The sequence below is a fragment of the Corapipo altera genome, unplaced genomic scaffold (assembly GCF_003945725.1).
Source record: "Corapipo altera isolate COAL_440 unplaced genomic scaffold, ASM394572v1 2b, whole genome shotgun sequence".
Lineage (NCBI taxonomy): Eukaryota > Metazoa > Chordata > Aves > Passeriformes > Pipridae > Corapipo > Corapipo altera.
Genome location: NW_020884874.1, coordinates 2,294,398 through 2,315,175, shown reverse-complemented (window position 1 = coordinate 2,315,175; position 20,778 = coordinate 2,294,398). Strand labels below are relative to the sequence as shown.

At 36.9% G+C, this 20,778-nt stretch overlaps 1 protein-coding gene across 3 annotated transcripts; it reads right to left on the bottom strand.

Annotated features, from left to right (window-relative positions):
- Positions 1–299: 299 nt before the first annotated feature.
- MANEA (mannosidase endo-alpha) lies at positions 300–13,889 on the bottom strand. 3 transcript variants are annotated; one of them, XM_027633895.1, is made up of 5 exons: positions 13,790–13,889; positions 7,874–8,466; positions 5,378–5,487; positions 2,959–3,035; positions 300–1,632 (listed from the first exon to the last, which is right to left on the bottom strand). In XM_027633895.1, the coding sequence occupies exons 2-5, from the start codon at positions 8,421–8,423 to the stop codon at positions 996–998; spliced, it is 1,374 nt and encodes a 457-aa protein (XP_027489696.1). In that variant the 5' UTR covers positions 8,424–8,466; positions 13,790–13,889; the 3' UTR covers positions 300–995. The 3 variants fall into 3 exon arrangements, with proteins under 3 accessions (XP_027489696.1, XP_027489698.1, XP_027489697.1); XM_027633897.1 differs by having other exon boundaries at positions 8,255–8,466; XM_027633896.1 differs by lacking the exon at positions 13,790–13,889 and adding an exon at positions 9,115–9,209.
- Between the last annotated feature and the right edge of the window lie 6,889 nt (positions 13,890–20,778).

The following is a 20,778-nucleotide window of genomic DNA, read 5'->3' as shown; positions in this document are numbered from 1 at the left end:
AGAAATCTCAGATTTCACATTAAACTAATGGGTAGTTGCTGGCATTGAAACCAAACTAGGTAGCTCCTAAATCAGAAACAAAAAAACTATTTCCTACAATTATATTTATTGTAAGACTAGTAAGGTGTTCGGTTTAGAAAGTTTACACATTTTAAAAAACATGCTAGATCTGTGTCTGCAGTCAATTAGCAGAAAATAAATAAAACTGGAAGGTTTAGTATATTTTTTGCATGTTTAGGAGTTTTTTCCCCACTCACAAAAAATATTTTCCACTTTGTCCCAAACACTATTTTTTTTACATTCAAAGTAATATAGAAAAAAAAAGGTTCCTGGTCAGTACCCCTGTAATCTGCAAAAGTCTACACCATGTACCAAACAGAAAAAATGTAAGTAAACTAGAAGTCTTTCAGCAGTTCTTTGGAACTTTCTTTCAAAGACTTTTCTATTTTCAAAAAACCACAGTGATGTTGCATCACACATACCTCTTCAGTGCTTTTACCACAAGCTAGTCACATGTCAAGAAGTTCCTGTGTGCAAAGCATTAAAAACAGTAGATGTTGATTACTCCATACAGTATAGACATGCATCCTGCAAGTAGCTATGAGCATAAAAACTTAGATTACAGTATCACTTTTATTAGAAACACAACTACAAGAATAAAGGAAGTAAGCAGAACTACGCCAATTTTTTGTTATACTTTGGTCATATAGAGTTATCCCATGCAGATGTTCTGGAAGCTCAGAATGCAAGTTATGAATCTTAAAAAAGAAACAAATAACCCTTCAGATTTCCCTGAATATTCTTGAACTAAAATATCCAAAAAGACAGAATTGCCAATATTCTCAATCTTTTTACTTTTCAAAATTAAAATTCAGTAGTAGTGCATATACATTCAACAGATATAATAAAGACATTTAATAACATATTCTTCAACTCTCAATTTCTTTCTCAATACAGTCAATGCATTAGGAAACAACAACTGCAGCAGGGACAGTTCACATAAGCCACTGTTCTTGTTCTTTTCTGTACTTCTCAGACCACTTCTGAGTAAGCTCTAGGTAAATATTTGGCTTATGCGGTTTATAATCAAGGTAAACCACCTGTCCAGTCCGTTTAGGGACAGCTTTTTCAATCTGAGTTCCCTCGTGCCATTCATTAAAAGAAGTAATAGAGATAATTTCCGGTCGGACCAGAAGGGCTGCGCTGAAGGCAGTCTCATAGTACTTCCCATTGACACGGTTACGGGTGTTGTGGTTGTTCCATGGTCGGATACTGGTATCAATATAGCCTGGGCCCACACTTGGAATAAACATTAAGTTGTTACTATCACAAAAGGCTTTTAAACCCGCCCAATTATGATGAGATGAGCCATAGGAGAAGCCATTGGTGGCAAAGTACGTGTACATTCCATCAAAACCACTTCTGTGAATGTCATGCTTATGTCTTTCTTCTACAAGAAGTGCAATGAATAATGCATCATACGGAGTATTTCGAATACTCTGGGATCCAGAAACAGTTAGCAGATTTGCCCATATTTCAGGAATTGTTACGTAAGAATCGTAAACGTAAAACATGGGAAGAAATTTGCCTGTGCTGGTCTTCTGCCTGTAAAAGGCCGGATGGCCTCCGTATCTATAAAGCAAACAAGTATCGTTAAGACAAAATTTGCCATTTGGAAAATACTGTTGAACAATCTGAGCTGAAGACTTTTCCTAAAAACTAATTTAAATAGACAGGGCATAGACTTCAAAACACAGCAATCCATATCCACTTTCAGTCCAGTGTTTGCTGAAGTATCAAATAATGAACCTTCAAAGAACCTTTCAACTACTACAAATTAGTAACTGTCCTGACTTTGGCTGGAACAGCTTAATTTTTTTCTTAGTAGCTGCCACAGTGCCGTGTTTTTTTGATTTAGCATGAAAATAACACTGATAACACCACACTGATGCTTTGGCTGTTCCTAAGTAGTGCTTACCCTAAGACAAGGACTTCTCAGTGTCTCATGCTCTGCCAGTGAGGAGCTGCACAAAAAGCTGGGAGGGAGCATGGCCAGGACAACTGACCTGAAGCGGCCAAAGGTATATTCCATACTGCACAATGTCATGCCCAGTATATAAACTGGGGGAGTTACCTGAAAGGGGGCTGAGCGTTGCTCAGAGCTGGCCTGGTGGTCTGCAGGTGGCGAGCAATTCATCTTGGGTACTGTTACTCTCTTTCCGTCTCTTTATTGTTAGTGCCACTAATAATACTATTAGCATAATTATTATAATATTATTTTGTTTCACTCGTTAAATTGTTCTTATCTCAACCCATGAAGTTTATCTTTTCCTTCTCATTCACCCCACAGTACTATTGGGCAGGGGGGGGAAGGAAGCAAGCAGCTGTGTGGTACCCTGCCGCTGGTTGGGGTTAAACAACAACAGTAACTTATTGTCAAATTGTGCTACAGTCATTACTTTCCTCTGAAGGGTAATTCTATAATTCAGTATGAAATAAGATGGTCTAAGCAGCACTGATAAACAAGACAACTAGCGGCTACACAGAATTTGACAAGATGAATTAAAATCACTAGAGGTCAACACATTAAAGTTCTAGGTGCTAGTCTGCCACTATAAAAATGTATATTTAATTTATATATCATGTGGCTAATATTTTAACTGCTTTAATCTGAAGTATCATGACTTATGGTATTAATGACCGTTGAAAGCAATTTACATTTGAGTATCTATGTAAAGTTCACATTTTAATATTTAAAAAACAGACTAAGTTTTGTACCACTGAAATATGAACAAAGTTCCTTACAGTTCTCTTCAGTCTCAGTAGATCTTTATATATTCTTATATATAAAGATCTATCTATATATATATAGATCTTTATAACTTCTACATCATATGCATAAGCCCCCTAAACCAGCATGTAACAAACCCCAAAGGAAACCATCCCAAAACAACTCACTTGTCAATGATGTACTTGACATTGTGGTACATACTGCGATCATCTCTATCTTTGTAAGGTTCAATATGAAAAGTGACCTGAAAGGTGAAAACGTAAAAGCAACACAAATGTAAAACACTATTGAACACATGGGCACCGTGTATTAAATGAAGCAAGTACCAGTCGCAAAAAGTATACTTCTTCCTTACAGACCAAACATTTTCACTTGCACTGCTTCATCTTGCACTGCTAAGATTAGAAGCTCCAGATCCTAAGAAGACTGGTGTTAAAGTAAATATTTAGGGTTTTTACATTAAAACAAAACACTGCTTTTGTATTCCCCAGGCTACAGTAAGTGGTAATCATGCTTCAGAAAATCTGAAAAACTATAGAAACTAAAAATGGAAATGAAATATTAATTATCTGAATGTCAAAGAACTGAATAACTAATGAAACATTTTAATATTTAATTTCTAACCAATGTATTAAATTTGCTATAGATAATGTTTCATGGATAGTTTTCAGTGTCAAAATAGATTTTAAGATACGGGATTGAAAACTTTGATTTAAACTTTTATACATTTATCTAGAGCAATAAGCTCTTGCAACTACATCTAATATAATGTACTGCTACTGCTCTGAATGTCAAGCTTGGAGGTAGTGGAATTAATTAACCTATATATGTGAAGTAATTCCAATGTAAAAATGCATTTGTATTCAAATATACATTTACGGACGAGTACATTACCTTAATCAAAGCAACTAGTTTTTCAGAAGCAATTTTACAACAAAATGCATTAAATAAAGTCTTTGACAACTTTCCAACAGTAAAAAATTTCCATTGCAGAGCCAATATCTATCTCTATTAAGTAGAAACAATAGAAAAATAGTATCAGACTAAATCACTAGGACAGACAGTACAGGTTGAAGAGCACTATAATTTCATCTTTTATTTCCAGCTATCAAAACTAGGCAAATCAAAGGGGCATATCTTTTCACAGACTTTTATTTAGCAGACATAATAGAAATGTATTTTAGATATTGGTTTTGGTCTACTGACACTCCTAACATTTACAGTAATAACTTACTAATGCAAGAATGTTTTTAAACATTACAGTGAAGGTAGCATTTCCTAATAGTATCTACACTGAATATCTGTATTCCCATAATTATTTCAAGCAGTAACAGCAGCTTCATTCATATTCTAATCATTATCATACTGTTGCATACATTTTTCTTGGTAGCTTATTTCATTTTTCCTTGGTTCCTTTGATACTTGGATGTTAACAAATTCTTTAGATGAGAGCAAGGTGACAATCTGAAAATACTTTTTTGCTTTCATTTTAATAGTTTGCTATTACATAGTGCAACCTATGTCCCATAATGCAATTCACACAGTATTTTTGACAGTTTCAAAATTACTTCTGTATCAATCTTCCTACTTTCCTCCTGCTTGCCAAGGAATCTACAGTTGCTCCCAGTGACAGGAAATTTCTCTGAGAATCTGCAACTTGCATGATCAACTAAAACCAGAGCTTATGAACAGGCTGTGTTTTCAGTACAGAGTACAGCAACACCCTCCAGAGATGAAACACATACAGCTACTTAAAAACTCAAATGTATTACCTGGCAAGATTAAAATGCAACACACATTTTTTATTATCACAAAAGGAAAACACAAGTTTTATTCTGAAAATAATAATAAAAAAAAAATCAAACAACAATCTTAGATTCTACTGATCAATTCATATAATCTTTAATTGACATGATATTTCACCCATTTCAAGAAGGCAGTAACTGAGCCTTTCTATCCTGTCATGCCCTGGAATAAACATAAAGTCAGAGTAGCATCTCTCCGACCTTACAGTCCAAGGCAAAAGTTCCTGGTAACTTCTGGGATAAAGACATTCATTCAAACTAGATCTTCTAAATCTGCCTTTATTACTCATAGATGCTTGCTTGTGATCTCTATGATGAGGCACCAGCAAGTTATGAAATGAAAAACATGAAGACAGTCCATCTTCTTTCTCAAAGTTCCTTAGTTTATAAATCACTGTATTCCATAGTATTTTGTAAAATGGAATACTTCTTTAAACTCCTAAGCCTCATTAGAAAACAATATATCATCTTATTTTAAAAACTGTTTCCTGAAAAGAAATAGAATATAAATACCCACACCACTATACCTTAGATTTTGCATGCTAAAGCAGATTACAATATTTATTCTATTTATAAGGCAATATTTCTCAGGTCCTACCAAAATTCAGTGCAATTCTAAGGCTTCTGTGACCCAAAAGAAGTGCAGCATAATAGGAGACAGAAACAGAAGCCACCATTATATGACAGGCTTCCCTGCCCTACACCTTGAGTAAAAGTAGTAAACCCTTAGCAAGGTTTACTTTCTTAATCAGTCCTATTTTATCATCTAAAAATACTTTACCTTTAGATTATATTTGTGTGCATAGTCCAAAATAACAGGCACCAAATCATCAGTTGGTTCTCCATTTTCATCAGCCATACCTGGTGGGTACCATGAAAGCACTATTACACCTGAAAATACAAAACTTCGGTTTTAATTCATGTTGTTTAACCTATTACATGTACACTGTAACATGTAATGTTACATGAGTTAAAATTACTGTTTGATGCGAAACCTACATAATATAAATCAGAATCTCAAATTGCTTTTTAACTAGTTAAAAAAAAATCTCAGTATTCTCAGAGTGTATTTTAACTCCTCTCTTTGTCTACAGGACTACAAAACAAACAGTGGTTAGATCAGCTGTCAAGGGAACAGATCTGTGCTCAGCGTCCTAAGCCCAACACTCAAAGCCATTCCCTCCCACTTTGCAGCACAGCATTCTAACCTTCAGTTTGTACCAGGAGGAAAAGAGTGCTCCCCAATAAGGCATTATAGCTATGCCAAAATAGAGCCAGAGAATATGAAGATACATAGGGTATATGCATAACATAGGGTTATAGAACAGTCAAGAAGAGAGGGCTCTGCATATGATGAAAGATTCTTATTTTATAAGAATTTATTCTCCAACATATTTCTTCATTGTACCTCTGGCTCTACTACAAAAAAACCACTCAATATATGAAGCAGTGACTGCAATCCCACAACCTTCTTTCTTGCTAAAAGCAGTTACTCTGGTGTAATCCACACTTCCAAGCATGTGAAATTAGTTTTTAAATTTATTATCTTCAAAAATGCTTGAATAACTCTCAATAACTTAAGTATGTTACTAGTCCTGTGGAAAAAAGACAACAAATAGAATGACCTGGTACTGTAAATTTTTCTGAAGCTCTCCATGAAAGCGAAGAACACATACCTCTTCAGAAAGGCTAAACCCTTTCCTTCTAAAATAAAATGCTGTCAGATAAACAAATTAGATCTTTTAGATGTGCAGCTGGAAATAATGTCAAGAAGAAGGTAAGTCTGAAAGAAATACATAAAATAACTGATGTAGAAATATTTTCCCAAAGATGTTATTTAAAACATATGGAAGAATAAGGCAATATGATTCTTTTTCACTAGGTAAAGATTTAAGTACACAAATAAGGTCACCGAGATAGGAAGTACTTACTCTAAATTCTGCCTACTTTGCTAACATTATAACATTTCTGACTAAAAATTTCCAAACAAACAATTCCAGAATTAGGAAAAAGAAAGCATAAATTAGAGTCAATACACAATCATGTTCTAACATCCAAACCAGAAGTCTGAGCTCACCATACACAGGAGGTAGTTCAACTGTCTCCATTCCCTCCACACTTCATCAAAAAGTGAATCACAAGTAACACTATCACAAGAGACAGTCTGCTCAAGGACAAGAAAAATGCAATATTTTACTGCATTTTATCACATTATCTTTTATTTTATGCAAAAGAAAAAGGACCAAGTTCAGATGAGTAAGACTGAAAGAACAAGCAGAACAGCAGTAACAAACTTTGGTATCTTGAATGCCTCCAACAAGACTCTTCTATACCTTTAGGAAACACATAAAAGTTCAGGTAACGGAATTGTTGATCAAGGAACCTAAACTCGCATTTGCATTGATCTTTCCCTGAGAAAGATTACTTAACATTTTCTTTCCTGTGGTTAAAAAATAAAGTTATGTACCACTTCAGGAGTCTAAAAGAGAATGGACTTGATGTTAAGAACAATATTAAAAATGTTTCAAACCTTAATGATTAGGTGAATGAAAGTGATTCAATACAAAGTGATTAGCAGTCTGAATAATGCTATGAGTTCTGGTCATGTTGCTCCAACTACATTTACAGAAGCATTCAGAGTTTAATATTAGCATATACGACTGCTAATTTAAAGAGGATTAACATAAAAAGGACCAGAAAGTTCAACCAAAAAGAATGACACTAAAAATATATTGAATATTCTTATGTATATAGTTCATCTCATTGAGAGAAACAGAACATCAGTTTCTATTTAAAGAAGATTCTTTTGGACAATGAATGAATTAATATCTATTTGTTATTGCATACACAGAATTCAGAGAAAAAAACCCACTCAGTAATTGAACAGACTGCTCCATAACCATGTTAACATGATTTTCTGAAACCTGGTCTAAAACCTGAAGTTTAAAAATTTAATACATAGGCTATATATTCCAGAAATGGTTTCTGTATTTTCCATATATGTCATCAGTACTTAACAATAAGTCACAAAAAAAATGTACCTAACAGGACTACAAATACTTTTCTTATATTTCTGTGCTGTTACACTCATCAGACAAAGTTCTGAAGATGTAGGTTTCGGCTGGGGGTTAAAACTCAGAGATACAAAGACATTTACTAGTTTCAGACCATTTCCTGAATTACACAGAAAAAAAATGGAAGAATGGGTCAGTTGTGTTCACTGGCATACATAAGGCTGGATAAATGAACAACATGATGAAATGTTAACACTCATTACCAGTTGAAGCTGAACGCATTTGTTTCATGTGGGCTTCTATGACAGTAGGGTCTTTGGAACTGTAAGATCCGAGTTCAGGATAAAAGTTGGCCCCAATGTCCTCAGGAGGATTATGCCTTCCCTTTGGATAATTGTTTGCAATTTTAGGATCCCAATGCGGCAACAGTGGATGGTTCCAGTGAATATATTTACCATCAAACTGTGGATTCCCATACCAAGTATAGTAAAATATGTGAAAGTTATAATTAGGAGAAGACAGTTCCTCTTCCAGCTTATTTACAGGAAGCATAGATGCTTTCATAGTATTGACAGCAATACTGTGCAAATTACTGACACGTGTTACAGTATCTCCTTGAACCCTATTCAGTGAATTCTGCTTACTGTCTAAGAGAACTGTTCGTTGTTGAAGCTCAGGCAACAAACCAAGTCCAAATGGATCCCCAAAGCCAGCTCTGTCAGGTCTCAGCGTCTTCAAAGCCATCATTATGGAGCAAATAAACAAAATAAAAAGCAACAAAATGATGCATGTTCTTCTGCGAAATCTTGCCATGATGTCATAGTTCAGAATCCCAACGGAAGGATTTTGGCTGCAACTGATCAAAAGACAAATATTTTAAAGTCAGATTTCTTACTACCTAATTCAACAGTATGAAATGCTTCACAAAGTCTCTACATAATAGAAATAACAAGGAGACAACTGTGATGCACACACTGACTGTGTAACTGATAGACCTTTTTGCAGGGGGACACAAACAAAACTCCATTTTTTTTATTTGAGAACATGAGATTCTGAGGTTCTACCTCCAAGGACTCAAATATTTCATAAAATATCTTACTTTTGAACTTCATTGTTGTCCTAACCCAGGTAAATACCATGAAATGGAAATTCTGGTTACATTATTTCAGAACTATCATGCTTTGACAAGTGTTATTCTGGCAGAAATAGCGCAGAAAACAGAATTAAAAAGCAGAAGCCACAAAAGGAGAATAACACAGAACAAGAGTAAAGTACAAAATGGGATATGATGGAACTACAGTTTATGTTCAGAATGCAGGTTTCATTTACTAACCTATTTAGTGGCTTCAGATCAACCACCTTGGGTTTACTTACCCAATATATTCACTAAATACTTCAGCAAATTAAACTCAAAACAATAATGCTTTGCAACTTTATAGATCTAAGATTCTAATCTGTTTTCTGAATTATGTAAGCAAACACCAACATAACATTAAGGATGGACCTCAAGCAGAAAGTCTGCAAATTAGCTGCTGACAGCCAGTTAATACAATGTCACAGTTGCCTGGCCTTTCATGTAGAATTCCAGGGCTAAAGTCAAAACAAGACCAACCGCACAGAGTAAGATTTGAGCCCTGAAAGTAGGGGGAAGAAAATCAGTATAATGGAATGCCCAATTGCTTTATTTATAACTTTAAGTCCCTTTCAACATTATCACAAGAGAACCACAGAAAAGGATTAACAAAATTTAGGTTACCACCGAATTATGTGGAACAAGATTATGTATAAAACTGACAACACTAAACTGGAAAATCTAAGAATAAATTTCTGATTCAAGAGTCAATACACATAACATAGCTGTGATTTTGTATTTCTGCCAATGACTTCCAAATTTGAGAATCTTATTTTAATTTACTGAGATGTACACAGGTAATTTTAAGATATTCATAAAGTATCTTACGTTAATTTCCTGTTAATGCTCTTTACTGATTTTATAGTCCATTAACATATAGCTCAGTTGTCACAACACGCTGTTTGCTACTGCTGTGGTAATTTTAGATGAGGAATTTTAGAATACGCTTTTCAACAGTATAGCCTAAATTGGATTAGCAGTAATACACCGCCAAGAAGGGAAGTTCTGCTTCCATTTCCAATATTAATCCCATCATCCTACCGTCTACTCCTAGTTGGTTCTGCGATTCATTTTGTTTTCACACTAAGGTCACTCATTCACTTTAACAGCAAATCTCTGTTAACGTTTCAAAAATAAACAAGAAAACCCTTGTGCACTCTGACCTTGTTAGAGAGATGACTCAGCTGAATAAGTATCACAGCACTAAAGTCAATAAAGAAGAACAGAGGGAGGAATGCAAGAGTACAAAAATTATATTGTTCATTTTGCCCAACTGGATTGTGAAGCCATACCTTTGGCTACTGGTAGGAAAAATGACTTTACACCATATATGCTTATAGTACTTAAGACTTTGAATTAAAATTTTGTGTCATTTTACATCAAATTACAGGGTTCTTTTTCTATAGCTAACAATCCATCCCAAGATCTTAGAATTTTGTCAAAGAAATTATTTGAAGTGCAGAACATCTTTCTTCTAATAAGAAATTAAATACATTCAAACTACTCCTACTACTTTTCATGACCTTTTCAGTCTTCTTTCAAGTATATTATGCTACCCCTCCCTAGTAGTTTAAGTCAATTTTCAGATTAGAGAAACTGAAATTTTCTAAAGGATCACGATTTTTTTAAGAAAACAATATTATTCACCAGGCTAATGTATTAATATACTCAGTTTAATTTAACCCAGGTACTACTGATTTTCATCAAGCAACATACAGGGTTGCCAGTGATAAACTACTTCTGCATTTATTATTTTATCTCTTCTCTTCTGTAAAAAAGAATTCATGACTGCACTGTCTACAATTAGAATGTTCATAAGGTTTTTCATTTGGGTTTTCCTATTCCATATCAAAGAAACAGTTCTTTTTTATTCTTTGCTTGATGTATCTGCTACTCAATTCCTCCTATTTCGATTAAGATTTCACTATTATAAAGTGCTTTTTCTGAAGTCAGGAATTGATCTTGGTGCTCCATGTTCTTATTTCAACAAGTATTTTTGCAATGGAATATTTCTCATTAAAGTATACTGACAAACGAGCAGCACGCTTATAAATATTTGATGAGCATCAAGACAGACTCTGGTCTACCACAGCATATTATGAAGACCCAGTATGCTTATACAGAAGTTCAGCATCAAAGTGCAAAACTTCTAGAACAAGCAATTGGTATCTATGGTAAAGGCTTCTGTTTTGGGAAGACATCAGTCCCAATGATGATATAATTTAGCCCTGGCATAGACACATATACTGTAAAAGCTGCATTGAAGAGCTACAGGTAAGCAATGCTTCATGTGTCTTTTATTCTTGTTCAGATCTACTTTTCAGAGACAGAGGCAGATAGATTACCCTCATCAATGCTGGTGCCACAGCAGAATGGTAATACCAGGGAAACAAACTGAGCAACCATGGCCTATGAAACAGCTACCTGAAGTTACACCTATCCTTAGAACTGGAAAAAAACTTAGAATACACTTCTGATTCAACAGTCATTAAAGAAAGCATAGCTGTGATTTTGCATTTGTCATGGACATTCAAATTTTGGCGTATGACTGTAATTTACTGAGGTACATGTCATTCCTTTATACTTATAAAATACCTTGCCTTGAACTTTTGGGTGCATTTGGATCTAACAGCAATTGCCTTTCTCTCTAGGAAGAAGTCAGCCTGAAGAACTTCAGCGTTATGCAGATTACCATCCTACATGCAGTTATCTGACTCAAAAGCTTTTGGATTCCTACTCCAAGTTTGTTGACCCACCTAGGTGTACCAGCCAAAAATGTAAGTAGTTTGAGCTCTTTCTCTTGCCTATTCAATTAATTTTAAAAGAAAAAAAGCCATCTGTTACAGGTTAGAAGGAAGAATACTAGTTTACAAATCTTTTGGTTTCTCCTTTAATGAGTACAGATACTACAGTTCCCTTCGTTACACATCAGAAAAATATGAAGCTTTATCATGAAAGGGCAGAACCTATAATTCCATAACATCCAGTCCCCTTCTCAAAAAAAAACCTGACACAGTTATTTTACTTTTTAGTGTTTAAGCTCCCATACAGAATTAAAAGCACAAGATAAATGTATCTATCCCACTATGACCATCCCTGTTCCAAATTAATTTGTTTTTCATTGGTAATAAATAGTATGAAACTCATCACGGTAGGCAAAATCTCCAGACGGTGTTCTTAAAACAACTAATACCTCCATGAAGAAATAAAAAAAAAAAAAGTATCTATGAAAAAAATGGAAGTATTTTCTTAATTCTTCCCCAAACTTAACAGAAAGTCTGTCTCAAGGATAACATCTCTCATTTAAGCTCTTACTTGACAGTAGATTTTTTCTTCTCCCTCACGGTAGTTTTTTATACCCCTAAGTTACCCTGCAGGCAAACCTTCTGTTTATCCTTTCCACCAGATGAAGAAAAAAAGCGTACAGATGATGAGAGCTTTTTTTCCCCAACTCGTTCCCCAAAATAAGGATGTCTCTTCAGTCAAAGAAAGCAAATAAAACAAAAACCAACCAACCAACCGAAAAAAAAAAAGTTGAGGGTTTAATTGCCCTAGGTAATTTTGGTCAGATGATTCTGACCAAACTCAAGTTTCCATGCCTTGCCCAATGTTTTTGTTTTCCAGGTTTGCTGATTCCAAAAGAGAAATATACAATGCAAAGTATGTTCAGATATAACAGATTCATCTATTTTAGTAAGCATGAGCGAATACTGTAATTTATTTAATCTGATGTCCCTTAAACACAACAAATGGATATCCAATACAGAACAGAGGTCTGAAAATCTGATTTTATTGATCAAGTGTAAGGTCATCCAGAAGTCACTGAGGCTGGTAGATCACGCATGGAATCAAAACTTCTAAGCTTATGTTCTGCTAAGCTTTCTTTTTCTCTAAGAACCTGAAAACTCTGAAGTGACAGATGACCTCTAGACAGAGCTGCAGCTCCCAGGCCTTAAAGGCCCTTGAGCTATTCTAGAGCTACAGTGCAGATGTGCACCTAGAAACATTACTTTGGTTCCCAAGTGATTGACTAGGTGAGATTTTGCAAACTTCCCTGAGGACTGATAACAGTATCTAAACCACTATATTTACATAGCACATTCTCCTCTCAGGAACACATATAATAAAAGCAACAAAAGCTGGCCATATGTTTCTTGTAAATGTTTCTAGCATTAGAAAAAAAACTCAGGGAATTTCTCAAAAAGTCTCTGCATATGAAAAATCTTTTTCTAAGTTTTTTTTTTTTTTAAATACCTTGAAAATCATTAACGATGGAAGAAGACATTAAATATGGTCTTTATAGCTGTGCTTACACACTAAAAAGATATCTTTTTAACCAATTCCAATAATAGATTTCTTTTTGGTCCACTCAATTCAAAAAGAGGTATTTGAAATATGACAATCCTAACATGGATCACTCAAAAAACAGAAATGTGACTTGAATTTAAGAAAGGCAGCAGCAGTAACAAAACACAGTCTTGTTGGATTCTTCCTTCTAAACAAAGGTGGCAAGGCAGCGTTATATTATATATAAGTATTTGACCTCGACATGCCAACGTTCTTCTACTTCGAAAGGACATGGAAACACACACCTAACTTTGAGCAGCTACAGGCCATGAAAAGAAAGTGACCTTCAGACAGCTCCATCATAGGGAGCTACCTGCGAACCCGCCCCCGGGGCAGTTCACAGCACGGGCAGCTGCACAGAAAGGTTTTGTGACACGAGCTGAAAGTGACAGAGGGCAGCGAACACAGACGGCAGAGCCTGCTCCCCTCCCCTCAGCCAGCCACCGCATTTCGAGCGTTCGCACTTCTCTGCCACAACAGGGGCATCAGCCTCGGGCGGGAGGAGACGCGGGGCTCCCGCAGAGGGAGGAGGACAGAGGGAGGGCACCGTCCGGGGGAGCCCCGGCCCCTCCGACAGCGGCTGCGGGCGGGGGCGGGCGTCGTCCCTTCCTCTCCCGGCCTCTTTCAGCCCCGTGGAGCCCCTTCCCCAGTGGCCGGGGCCGGGCGCGGGCTCCTGTGGAGGGCCGCCGCCGTTACTCACCCGCGGGAGGCAGGGGCGCTGCCCGAGGCCAATCGCGGTGCCCGCGGGGTAACCCGGGCGGGCCGCGCCGGGCCGGGCGGGTCCCGCCACTTCAACGGCGCCGGGCGGCAGCCGCGCGTGCGCCAGCCGGGGCGCATGCGCGGGGCCGGGCGAGGCTTGCGCCGGGCTGAGGCGCGGGTTCCCCGTAATCCCGTGGGGGTGTTTGCGTTGCGCTCGCTGCGTTTTCCCTCTGGGAGGAAGGCACGTGCGCCGCTGCTGAAATGCCCAAGGCAGCCAGTGGGCTTTCAAATAGCTGGCTTTTTTTTTTTTTTCTTGCCTTTTCTTGCCTTTTAGCCTTTCTTTTCTTTTAACTTTTTTGTTTGTTTTACTTTGTTTGTTTGTTTGTTTTACCCAGAAGGCCTAAAAATCTTTCGGTTCTTTAAAAGCTTTTGCGGGATTGTTGGTTGCTTTTCAGCTGGGGAAGAGCTTGCTGAATGGTAACCACAAAATCACAAAAATCACAGAATCATTCAGACCAAGGCACTGAGTGCCATGTCCAGTCTTTCCTTAAGCACCTCCACTGACGGTGACTCCACCACCTCACTGGGCAGCCCATTCCAATGTCTGATCACCCCTTTCTGTGAAGAAACTCCTCACAATGTCTGACCTAAACCTCCCCTGGGACAGCTTAAGGCTGTGTCCTCTTGTCCTGTCACTAGTTGCCTGGGAGGAGACTGACCCCCCACGTGGCTACAACTTCCTTTCAGGTAGTTCTAGAGAGTGATAAGGTCACCCCTGAGCCTCCTCCAGGCTAAACAACTGAAGCTGCCTCAGCCACTCCTCACAGGACATGTGCTCCAGGCCCTTCACCAGTTTCATTGCCCTTCTCTGGGCAGAGATAGGCAAGTAATGGCTGGAGAAAGCCTGTGGCTTGAATTTGTGGGCAATGCTGCATATAAGAGTGGCACCTCTGCACCCTATGGGTGGTATTTTACATTAGAGTGGGGTGTTCAACACAGTGATACATTAACAAAGTCAGTACAGTGGGGTAATTGCCTACCCTTATACCCTGTCAGCTGTATGGGAACAAATCAGGAAAAAATACGTGGATAGAAGTGTGATGCATACACATAAGTCATTTTGTAGTGTAGTGGGACTGGCTGAGCCAGAATTTATTTCCCCACAGTAGCCCTCAGAGTGCCGTGCTCTGCATTGGTAGCTAGAGGAGTGTTGATAACACACTCATGTTTTGGCTACTGCTGAGCACAGCATCAGCACTGTAACATTCCTTTCTCAGTCGAGGGTGAGATCCTGGGAGGGGCCACAAGTAGGCCAGCTGACCCAAACTGACCAAAGGGATATTCCATACCATATGACGTCAACCCAGACATAAAAGCTGAGGCAAGGAGCAGGACTGGAGGCATTCATTGTCTCTGATGGCTGATTGTTACCTGTGCTGGAGCCCTGCTTCTCGGAGAAGTGGCCATCCATCGCTGCTTATGGGAATTAGAGATTAACTGCTGGCTTCTGCTTTGTGCATGTGCATGCTGCTTTTGCTTTCCTTTTTTGCATAAATATAAACTGCCTTATCGCAACCCACAATTTGTGTTGTTTTCTTTTCCCACCTTACTCTCTCCCCTGTCTGGCTGGGAAGGGGAGGGATAGAGTGGCTGGGTAGGCACCTGGCATTCAGCCAAAGTGAACCCACCACATGTAGTTACATATAATTTCAATAAAATGGTTTCACTGATGTTTTGTAACTTAAGATTTCATGTGTGCTTTACCCTTTTTATTTCTAAACAGTGAAAATAGGCTATGAATAGTTTCCATAAAATTAGTAATCAAATCAATGAAAAAAAAATACGTTCTCATTGTCTAATGTAACATCAGAAGTAAAGAAGAACACTTGTATATAAAAACTGTGGATTGACTCAATACAAGTTGTTGCACTAGGTAACAGCACAGTCTTCTGATCAAATGAAAATATTTCTTCCCTCTACCATATGGAAAATAACTGTAATCAGTTGGATCCCTGTGGTGTAGTTTGCCTGATTTTTTGTTAAGAATCTGTCTAAGCCGTGAGAGAAAGTACAGTGATCAGAATTGTGGTTTCATTGAAATCAATAGCAAAACTCTCATTGATTTCAACAGAGACAGTATTTGACCTCTTATGTGAATGAATAAACTTGGAATAAGTGTCTCATACTGTATCATACTGTAGGTATAAACAAGAAAATTCGATAGCTCCTGTTGTTCTCTTTGAGTTCTTAGAAAATTGAAGGAATTGTTGCATGATGTTTTCTTTGTGTTGTCTGAGTGCCCTGATGAGAAAAATGTTTGCAGCAATTCTAATTTCTAATATTATTTCTTGCATGTATCTGCATAATTTCATTAACAGGGAATATGTTGTAAGTGATTCAGAAATGTCATGCTTTATTAATAAATGAGTTGGCATATGAATAGACTGGAGATCAAAATAACAAAACTTGATATCCATATAATTTCCTCACAGTCTTACCAATTTTTTCTTTACTGTTTTCTTTCTTTTGTTGTCTTCTTTCTTGCTTCTGTCTTTTTTCTTTCTCCTTTTTTTTTTTCTTCTTTCCTTCTTTGCTTCTCTCTTTCCAAAGAAAAGGTAGTATAAGGGTGCTCTTCACTTCTATTTTATGGAGGACAGAACTTTAATTTTCACTTTCTCTTTACCATAGAGGAGAACTCCTACTGGAACTAAGGAAGATTGTTTGAAAATAAGGTAATCAGAAAGTTTAAGAGTGTAAAAAGTAAATCTGAAGCTTCATTTGATCATGTTCCTTTAAGAGTATGTGTTTACAGGCTAAAAGTATACCAGTGTTAGGAAATAAGCAGAAAAAAATAATTAGGGGGGAAATTCCTAACATTTGTTGTTCTGGCATAATTCTGTTATGCTGGAGCATTTTTGCTGATCGGAGTCTACTGGCTAAGATTTCAGAAAGCAAAAAGAGGAAACCTATATCACACAATTTCTTCCAAGCCTTTCTGCATATAAAGGAGATGAAGTAATTATGCTCAGTTTAGGTGGAACAAGGATGTTAGTATGATTGTGGAAATGTTATTGATTAACTTTCTTTTTTAATGTCTTGTGTTACATTTCTTTTTCCTCCTTGGTCTTATGATTGCTTATTTTTTCTGTGTTAAGTCAAGATGTACTTTTCCCTAACCTGCTTTCTGATATTCTTGTCCTTCCTGTAGTGTAGCTTCCATAATTTTCTCCTCCATTATATCCTATGTCTTCTCACTTTTATTTTTTTTATGGATATAATAGCTGTGATACACTCTTCTGGCTTCAAAACAAACACAAAAGAGGGAATACTCTGTGCTCGTAGCCTTCCCTTCTGTTCTCAGTAATCCTGTGTGACTCCAAATCATGAATCTCTCTATTTCTCTTCCAGTAATCACTCTTAATCCAGAGGTCATCGTTCGAAGTTTCATGAATCTCTGCCACTTTATCTGATACATAGCCATCCCTTTGAATTCTTCTTCCCAGAGCCTCTTATTTCTCCATCCCACATTTTTCCTGCGCAGAAGCTAAAGACAAACTTTCTTTTGTGCCACAAAAAACAGTGGCAAAGTGATGCTCCCATTTTTCACTGAGAGCTTTCAATAGCAGTGGAGATACTGTAATATTTTGGTTGGATTTGGATAGCTATACACATACTTCTTACAGGTTTCAAAAGTTAACTTTGAAACAGTAAAAATTGGCTGTGCAGATTATTTAGAGCGATGAAAGCTTTGATTATGAAGACTTCAATAATACACAGCTAGGGACAAGGTCATTTGTAGATCTTCAAAGTGCAAATATAAGCAAGCTTTATTAAAGCTCATACTCATTTTCTGTCATGAAACTAATCCCTGGTTTAGAAAACCATTTATTGAATGGTTTCCTAAACTGTATGTGTGTCATGGTTTAACCCTGCTGGGAACTCAGCCCCACATGGCCTCACCTGCTCCTGAGTAGGATGGGGGAGGGAATCAGAAAGGTGAAAAAAATCATGGCTTGAGATAAAGACAGTTTGACAGGTAAAGCAAAACTGTACACACAAGCAAAGCAAACAAGGAATTTATTTGCCACTTCCCATCTGCAGGCAGGTGTTCAGCCGTCCCCAGGAAAGCAGGGCTCCATCACATATAACAGTGACTTGAGAAGATGAGAAGACAAACCATCACTTTGGTGGTTCACCTTTCCTTCTTCTTTCCTCAGCTTTATATGATGAGCATGACACCCTCTGGTAATGGATACCCCTTTGGTCAGTTGGGGTCAGCTGTCCAGGCTGTGTCCCCTCCTAAATCCCTGTGCACCCCCAGCCCCCTTGCAGGTGGGATGGGGTGAGAAGCAGAAAATTCCTTGACTCTGTGCAAGTACTGCTGAGCAGTAGTGAAATACAGTTATCAACACTGTTTCCAGCACAAATCCAAAACATAGCCCATATGTTTTTCTGCTATGAAGAAAATTAGCTCTATCCCAGTCAAAACTGCCACAGTATATAAGAGATTTGTTTCAGCCTTTCAGAAATGAAACTATTCTATACATATAGAAGTTATGTCAGTCTATTGAAGTTTTGAAATTTAGAAAACCAGTGCTTCACCTTGGAAAACAATGGGATTTGCATAATTTTAATTTATGTTGTGGCATTAAAAAAACCAAAACAATTCAACAGGGTAAACTAGAAAAAAGAGTTGTAATTATAGCCACTGATAATGTACTATACTCACGACAGAAAGTCCCATTTACTTTTTGTGTGTGAAGACAATGTATGCAAAAAGAAATTTCCTTCACTTACAAAGAAAAATAACCTAATGTAGCTAATAATTTTACAAGGCCAAAACGTTGTATACTTTGTTAATACAGGTTTACCTACCAAGCATATTGATCTGTGTACCATTGTATATACTGGATTTTTATGAAGGTTATTCATTGGGCAATGAGTACGAAAAATACATTGCACATCACTTACGTTATCATATCTTGGGATGTACTTTTTTCTTTCATTTCATACTAAGTTTTAAGACCTTTCCTGTAAAGGTATAGCCAGATAAAGCATAACTCTTTCTAGAACTCTTTTGTTAGAAATAGAGTTAGATAACATCTTAGGGGATGAGGGGAAAAATTTTTTTTTCTCTCTGCCCATAAAGAAGATGGTAGAGAAAGAATTTAGGTATTGTTTTCAATATTTTCCTTGGAGTACTTATCTATCTACAGATGTGTTTTATTTGGATTCTCATCTCCTTCAGAAATTAGAAGGCTCATTTGTGCTTCCTCTCAGATTAAATGAACTGTGATGGGACAATGATGTTTTCTTCTTCTGGTAGAAAACATAATTCAACCCAGGTAATATTGTGCACTGATTTTTTTTTTCCCCCAGCAATTGTGGGGAAGAAATAGTTCTTCAAAGGAAGAAGAATGTTCAGACCACAGGGTGATATATGCTTTAAGAATACCTGAGTTAGGCAGTACTGGTAAGAAAAGGAGCCAAAGCAAGGGAGAGTTTAAAAAAAATATGACACAGATCCTGTGGGTACTCTTTAAAAACATAACCATTTGTATTCAGAGTGTTTCAATACCATTTAGTTATGTTAGTATTAAGAAAGGAAATAAATTAGCTGAATAATATTTCATCACACTTAGAAGCGTAATCAAGCATTTCAGTTGCTAGTTATACATTAGAGCATACGAACTTCCAGAAGAAATAAGTACTTTTCTTATTGACATGCAAGACAATTTACAGGTAAAATGCAAGCACACATGCGTAGATTTTGCTTGCTGTATGTTCAAACAGTCTGTAGCCTTGTACTTTTAAGAAGCCCCATTTTAGAGTGCCAATTAAGTTTCTGAAGATACAACAGCCTAGTGATTTTGTGATGGGGTCAGGATAGCTCTGCAGGGTGAAAAAAGTTCTTCTAGTCTTGTAAGGGACCCAATGAAGGTTGAGATTGCATAACCCACTGCAGAGTTAAATAAACTACCACCAGTGTTCAAGATTGTGAGGTTCAAAGGGATCAGGTACTTAATTGCTGCCTATGCAAATCAATACTGTCATTAATAGTATGACTTCTTTTATTTGGTGGAATATCAGGATGAAAATCAAACAATGTTCTGTGTTTGCATTTCCAACTTCTTGCTAGCTCTTATTTTAGGAATACATGAATCACTGATAAATTTCACACTGAAACACATAACTGTCATACTAAGGTGACTAGATTTTAATTTTGACCGCTAGGTACATGATTACTTTATATGTGAACGTATGGTAACAAATATACAATTTTTAATTTTTTTAAGGGATTGCTGGTTGACATAAAATATTTGTCTTATTTCCCAGTAAACAAGTCTAAATGTTTTCATATATTAAACATAAATATTGGCTCAAGGTAAACCAATATATATGCAGTATCTATGTAATATGCTATGCAATATCTTAAACCTCCAAAAAGTGTTGAATGACCTAATAATAGTGCAGCTGTGATGACAAAAGACTACAAAACAGTGTATATTCTACCTAATCAGGCTGCACTGTTAAAGGTGCTGGGATTGAAGGAGTCACAAAGGAATGGGAGGAAATATGTGGAATTAGACTATGGAATGAGAACCTCTAATAGTGGAAACACTATAAAGCACAGATTTTCCTCATAAAGAAAAGAAAAGAATGTGTTTGGGTTAAAGTATTTGTGCCTTCCATTCCAGTTAGTTTGAGGTCATAAACTAGAATGGGAATTGTTTTACCATTTTTATTACAGTGTTGTTCTATAAAACAACATTTTTTTCCATCTGTATGTCTGCATAGATGTAACTGAGATGCATAAAACATTAGGTACATATTACAGGCATAGAATCTGTTTTGTTCTTTCAGCCATTCTCCACACAAACTGCACTTGGAGATCTGTTCTACCTACAAAAATGTTTTCCTGTATTAGGAGTCTCATTTTGGAACACTTAGAATTTGGATTAGCGAAGCAAGATCACAGAGACCAAGAAT